The sequence below is a fragment of the Suricata suricatta genome, chromosome 16, assembly GCF_006229205.1.
Source record: "Suricata suricatta isolate VVHF042 chromosome 16, meerkat_22Aug2017_6uvM2_HiC, whole genome shotgun sequence".
Classification (NCBI taxonomy): Eukaryota; Metazoa; Chordata; class Mammalia; order Carnivora; family Herpestidae; genus Suricata; species Suricata suricatta.
The window spans coordinates 45,610,938-45,617,451 of NC_043715.1; the positions used below are offsets into that span (position 1 = coordinate 45,610,938).

Sequence of the window (6,514 nt, forward strand, 5' to 3'; positions counted from 1 at the left end):
CTCTCTCTCTCTCTCTCTCTCCCTCTCTCCCTCTCTCCCTCTCTCCCTCTCTCTCTCCCTCTCTCCCTCTCTCTCTCTCTCCCCCCGCCTATCTCCCCAGCTTGTGCATGGGCTCTCTCTTTTTCTCTCTCTCTAAAATAAATTTTGAAAAAAAAGATTTAGTTCCTTGGTCACACTAGTCCCAATTCAAGTGCTCAATACATGACTGTGGCAACCACACAGGACAGCTCAGGGACAGAACATTTCCATCATCACCAAAGTTCTATCGGACAGCACTGTTTGAGATCTCATAAGCAGCTTACAAGAGAATCAAGGGGCTGAGGGACAAGTTAAATAACACTACAAAGAACCAGCTAGCCAAATCCAGAAAGTAGGAAATTTTGCAGGACAAATGACTTGGTTTTTTCACCCCCCAATAAATAAATGGTACAAACAAAATGGATAGAGGGACAGACATGTGATAAAGCAAGTACAGAGAAATGTCGACTGTAGAATCTAGCTGGTAAGCATATGGGTATTCACTGTAAAATTCTTTCAATTTTCCTATACATTTGAAAAATTTCATCATATGTTGCCAGAAAATGGAAAGGTGCTATTATAGAATAAAAATGATTTAAGAAAGGGGTGTCTGGATGGCTTAGGCAGTTGAGTGTCTAACTTCAGCTCAGGTCATGATCTCATGGTTTGTGGGTTCGAACCTCACACTGGGCTCTGTGCTGACAGCCCAGAGCCTGGAGCCTGCTTTGGATTCTGTATCTCCCTTTCTCTCTGCCCCCCGCCACTTGGGCTCTGTCTGTCTCGCTCAAAAAGACACATTTACAAAAAAATTTTTTTAATGATGTAGGAAAAACCAACCCAATGCAGTGTGTGGATTTGGTCTGGATCCAGAGTCAAATAAACTAAAAAAAAAAACTTAAAAAAAAAATTTAGACAATTGAGGAAATTTGAACCTAGGTTGAATTTTAGATGATATTAAAGAATCAGCGTTATTCTTATTATGGGTAATAGCAGCATTGTGGCATATTTCTTTATAAGTGCTCTCTGTTCGAAATGTTTACTGAAGTATTTATGGGAAAATTCATTTGTCTAGAATTTGCTTTAAAATATTAAGGTGACGGCTGGCTCTGTTGGTAGAGCATGGGACTCTTGGTCTCAGGGTTTAAGTCTGAACTCCACACTGAGTGTAGAGATTGGGTAAAAATAAAATCTTTAGAATTTTTTAAATAAAAAAATAAAAATAAAAATAAAAATAAAATATTTCAGCAAAATAAAAAAAAACAAAGGGAACTATTGGGGGGAAGTTGCATCCATCTCCCTAAGAGATGCTTTTCCAATACATCCTGCTTTTCATGTTTAATATTTTCATATGTTTTAATATATGTATATAAATATTAATATATTAGTGCTTTCTACGTTTTATCAGTTGTGTACTAATGATATTTGCAATGATAACTCATTCCATCTTTTTTTTGTAACACTTGGAGTCTGATGGTCTCAGGAATTTCTAGAAACAACGAAATGCTCGCATGTGTATCTGTTTGTGGCAGAGAAGTAGGGGGACTGGGACCGGCTGGTGACAGCTGCCCCGTCCTCTGGGCTTGGCCATGCTACTGGCTTTGGCCAATGGAACGACAGCAAAGGTGACGCCGAGCGGAGGCCTGAAGTGTGCGCGCCTGCGGGAGCTTGTCCACTCTCGCTGCTCTTCGGAGCGCCGAGACCGCTGCGGGAAGGAGCCTGTGCTAGCTGGCCGGAAGATGAAGCCAGTGGAGCAGGGACAAGCCCTCCCAGATAAGGTCCCCCAAACCAACTGCGAGTTGTGTGAAGTCAGGCCGTTGTAGACCATCCAGCCCTCACGGAACTGCAAGTAGGACTGCAGTGACAAACACGCGGGCCCGGATCAGACAGCCCCGCCCACAGACTCATGAGAAATAAGTACTTGTTGTGATGCACTTTAGCTTTGGGGATATTTGTTATATAGCAAAATCGAACCCATGCGGTGATTTAAAGAGACGCTTTCTGGAGTGCCTGGGAGGGTCAGTCGGTTAAGTGTCCAACTTTGGCTCAGTTCATGATCTCACATATCGTGGGTTCAAGTCCCACAGGAGGCTCTGTCCGGAAAGCTCAGAGCCTGGAGCCTGCTTTGGATTCTTTGTTTCCCTCTCTCTCTGTCCCTCCCCTGCTCTGTCTCTTTCTCTCTCTCTCTCTTTCTCTCTCTCACAAAAATAAATAAACATTAAAAAAATTTTAATAACAAAATAAAAAGGGACTTTCTGGAGCACCTGGGTGGCTCAGTTGGTTAAGCATCCAACTCTTGATTTCAGCTTAGGTTATGATCTCATGGTTCATGAGATTGAGCCCCACGTCTGACAGCCTAAAGCCTCCTTGGGGTTCTCTCTCTCTCTCTCTCTCTCTCTCTCTCTCTTTCTCTTTCTCTCTGCCTCTCCCCCACTCATGCATGTGCCTGCTCTCTCTCTCAAAATAAATAAACAAGACATTAAAAAAGAGAGACCCCCATTTATATTAGTATATTACATTAGGTTATATTCTGCTGGAACTAATAACCATTAGATGGTTGGTATGGGACAGCAAGAATTTCTCCCCCTGTTTCCTCCCCCATTATATCCTCAGTGGCTGGAATATAGTAGGTGTTCAACAAATATTTGTTGAATAAACGAATAAATGAATGAATGTAAGTTGAAGGAGAAAAAGAAATGATGTGACATTCATGTATTTTTCATGTGTATTTGAAAAGAGAGTGATGTGTACCATCCAGGCAGATGTTGTAAATGTGTGAAGTAGGCCAGATGGTGACCAAGAAAAACTGGAGAGGGGACCAGGGCCAGGCTCCGGCTAAAGGCAGCACTGCTGCTCATCTCTGAACGACCACTGCCATATGCTTATCTGGGCCACCAGATATTTTTGGCCATCCTACAAATATTTACTGCAACCGTGACTTTCTAGCTGTATGTGATCCTGGGCGTGTAACTGGCTCTTTCTACACCTCTCTTCCCTCATCTGTTAAATGGGTATAACCACAGTCCCCACCTCACAATACTTTTGTCAGAGTTACATGAATTAACGATACTTGTACGTTAGTGGGTATACGTGAGGCTAAGCCCCCCAGCTGTCGCTCCCAGTACTCACGGCAAAGTTCCTCACTCCTCCAGGGGTGCACGGTGGCCCCGGCGGCCTGGCACGCAGCAGCATAAGCGGCCAGCGCGTCACACAACGGCCCCGACTGGCCCGGCAGCAGGCAGCGGTCATAGACGCAGTCACGCACAGCGCCCTGCGGGTCCAGCTTGCCGTGACACTCCCGGAAGGGCCCCTGAGGGTCGGCAAGGATCCCACACTCCTTCTTGCTCTGCAGCTGCTGGGCCACCAGAGAGTCCAGCTTGGGACAGTCACCCGGCTCCGTCGCCCCACAGCCTGGCCTCGTCTCCTCCTGCCAGCTGTTCCCGAAGGCCAGGGCGTTGGCAGCTTGGCCTCCGCCGCGCAGGGCCAGGTCGTCATCCGGGTTCCCATTGAAGTTCCCACAGAGGCCGCAAAGGGCCCCTGCATAGCTGCTGGGCACCTTGGCGGTCACACGTTCCTTCCAGTTGTAGGTGACAGTCAGGCCGAAGTCCGTGCGCACAACGGCATCTTGGCCCTGGCGGAACACCTGCACCTGGCCATCTGCGGCCTGGAAGGGCAGGTGCTGAAGGACGCCATCCACCTGGGTAGAGATGAAGGAGGTCCACGGGGTCAGGGTATTCATGGCTCTGTGTCCCCCCTCTGCTTCTCTCACTTGACTCCAAATATTCTCAACTCCTTGCTGTTCTCTTGAGCACGTTATGCTTGGTTCCACCTCAGGGCCTTTGCACTTGCTATTCTTTCTGTCTGGCACACTATCTACCTCTCTTCAACCTTCAACTGCCGGCTTAAATCCAAATCTGTAACCACGGCCTTCAAGCCTACAGCATCTGTCTCCCCACGACCTCCCTGACCTTCCTGCCTCCTACTCCCCCCGCCTCACTCGGTCTGTTCCAGGCACACTGGCTGTCTTGATATTCCTCCACTTCTCTCAGTTTAGTCCCACTTTAGGGCCTTTTCATGATGCTGAGAACATCACCCACCACTTTTCTCCTGGCGGCTTGTCCTTCAGCCTTCAGGACGTGGCGCGAATCCAAGCCCCTTCCCGACAAGGTCTAGTTTAACCCTGGCCTCTGTCCACCACCGTCCCGGCATCACCTACCACATCGCTCACCCAGCCTCCTTGCTGTCTCCCTGGACGCGTCAAGTGCGCTCTCGCCTCTCGGCCTTTGCACTCGCTGTGCCCTCCTCCTAGATACCCCCCACCCCAGTACTCTTTCGTTGGCCAACGCTACTTCATCTGTTAGGGGTTACTCTGATCCAACCCCCTGATGATGGCTTAAAAGGCCCCAGGTGATCCGAGCCTCACTACTCTCCAATCTCTTCCCTAGTACTGCCCACTCCCCGCCCCTGCGACCCCGGCCACGCAGCCATTTTGGTCTCCTGAACCCAGCAAGCTCAACCCAGCCTCAGGGCCTTTGCTGTGCCTTCTGCTTGCGACACTGCTGCCCTCCTCCACGTCCCTATTCTTTGCCTCGTTGCCTCCCCATCACTCTTTACATCTCGACTTAAAAACAGAATCCCTCGGGGCGCCTGGGTGGCTCAGTCGGTTAGGCCTCTGATTTCAGCTCAGGTCATGATCTCATGTTCGTGGGTTCGAGCCCCATGTCAGGCTCTGTGCTGACAGCTAGCTCAGAGCCTGGAGCCTGTTTCAGATTCTGTGTCTCCCTCTCTCTCTGCCCCTCCCCCCTCATGCTCTGTCTCTCTCTGTGTCAAAAATAAATAAAACATTAAAAAAAACCCAACAGAACCCCTCTCCCACCAGGCCTTGCTTATTCCCACTTTTCTGACCTCATCTCCTACCACCCTCTCTGCCCCCTCTCTCCAGCCTCACTCTCCAGTGCAGCCACACTGACGCCACGCTGTTCTCCTGAGTCTTCAAGCTCAGCCCAGCTGCCTCCTTGCACCTGCTGCTCCCTCTGCCTCCGGACAGCACTCTTCACTCTCCCTTGTCCTTCAGGTTTCAGTTTAAATCACGACCTCTATCACAGCTGTCCCCTACATCATGCCCTGCCCCCATTCCAGCCCTGTGGGCCTCCAGGCTATTCCTCTGTCCCTCATGTTTGTTCCTGCCTCAGGGCCTTTGCACTCACTGTTCCTTCTGCCTGGAGTACTCTTTCATCTACTCTGTCCCTTTCTCTGTTCCATCTCTTTCCTCAGGAGCAGCAGTAGGATGGTGCGGTTAAGAGTATGGTCTCTGGAGCCAAACAGCCTGGCTTCAAATCATGGCTCAGTCACTCATTAGCTGTGTGACCTTGAATAGATGACGTAGCCTTTCTGTGCCTCAGTTTCCTCATCTAGCTATTTCACAGAGTTGTAGAGATTCAGGGAGTCTATGTCAAGCATTTAACACGTAGGAGTAATGTCGTATGAATTGGCTATTATTATTCCAGACTCAGAGGTGGGAACATAAATATCAATCATTATGCCTTCTATTTATCTAGAAGTTTCTCTATGCCAAACACTCGGCTTTATGGGCAAAACTTCCTTTACTGTGAAGTCATTCTGAGGACTATGACTTAAGGCCTGTTAAGGATTTATGGGTGGTGCCTGCCACATGGAAATTTCTTTCAGTTTTCCGTCCATTTCCAATTCATCCTTCTCTCCAGGCCACAGGCCACTGTCTGAAACGGCTCAATGATTATTTACTAGAGTTGTGAATCTTACAACCCCACCTCTCAATTTTTATCTTTTTTTTAAAGAGAAAATCAGTGGTTCTTGATTTCTGTGCGGTGGACACGCTGACAGAAGGCAAACCTAAGACAAAACCTGTAGAGACAGTCACCTGGAGAGACGGCCACACAGCCAAAGAGGCAGCACCGCCTGGCTTGGGGGCCCAGGTCTTAACCACTGGCCACACGGTCTTCGAGCAGATTCCCAGCCCTACCCAGGGCTCAGAGCCCCTGAAGGGGGATTTCCCTCCTCCCCCTCCCCCAGCCGGGGACCCCACGTCGCTCACCAGCACTTGCCCCGGGTACTCCCGGCGCACGGCCACCTTCACGCCCCGGGCCTCCACGCGCACGGCGCGCGTGTAGCTCACAGTCTGGCTGCCCCGGTGCTCGTTTTCCACCAGCACCCGGAAGGCGGGCAGCCCCGCGGCCTGGCCGCACGAGCCCGTCAGCAGGTAGGTGCAGGTGCCCATGAAGTCGAAGCGCCGGCCGTCGAAGCTCACGTAGTGCGGGTCCCCGGACGCCTGGCAGCTCCCAAAGCGGCTGGGGTAGCAACCCAGGAGGCCGTTCTGGACGCGGCATTGCTCACCCGCCGGGCAGCCCGGCGTGTCGGTGCAGCGCACCTGCTGGGTGGCGCCGTCGCAGGTGCAGCTCCGCCGGCACAGCTCGTCGGCCCACACCTGCTGGCCCGGGGCGAGCGGGCGGCCCTGGAAGGT

The 6,514-nt window shown here is 50.5% G+C and overlaps 1 protein-coding gene across 1 annotated transcript in view; it reads right to left on the reverse strand.

Moving 5' to 3' along the window:
- The window catches only part of FCGBP (Fc fragment of IgG binding protein), a 38,621-nt gene that overhangs the window by 20,051 nt on the left and 12,056 nt on the right, over window positions 1-6,514 (reverse strand). The window contains exons 7-8 of the mRNA XM_029925647.1: window positions 6,089-6,514; window positions 3,145-3,712 (exon numbers count right to left, since the gene is read on the reverse strand). The exon at window positions 6,089-6,514 is cut by the window's right edge and continues 55 nt beyond it. Of these exons, the coding sequence (XP_029781507.1) occupies window positions 3,145-3,712; window positions 6,089-6,514 (994 nt within the window). The remainder of the gene's footprint in view (window positions 1-3,144; window positions 3,713-6,088) is intronic.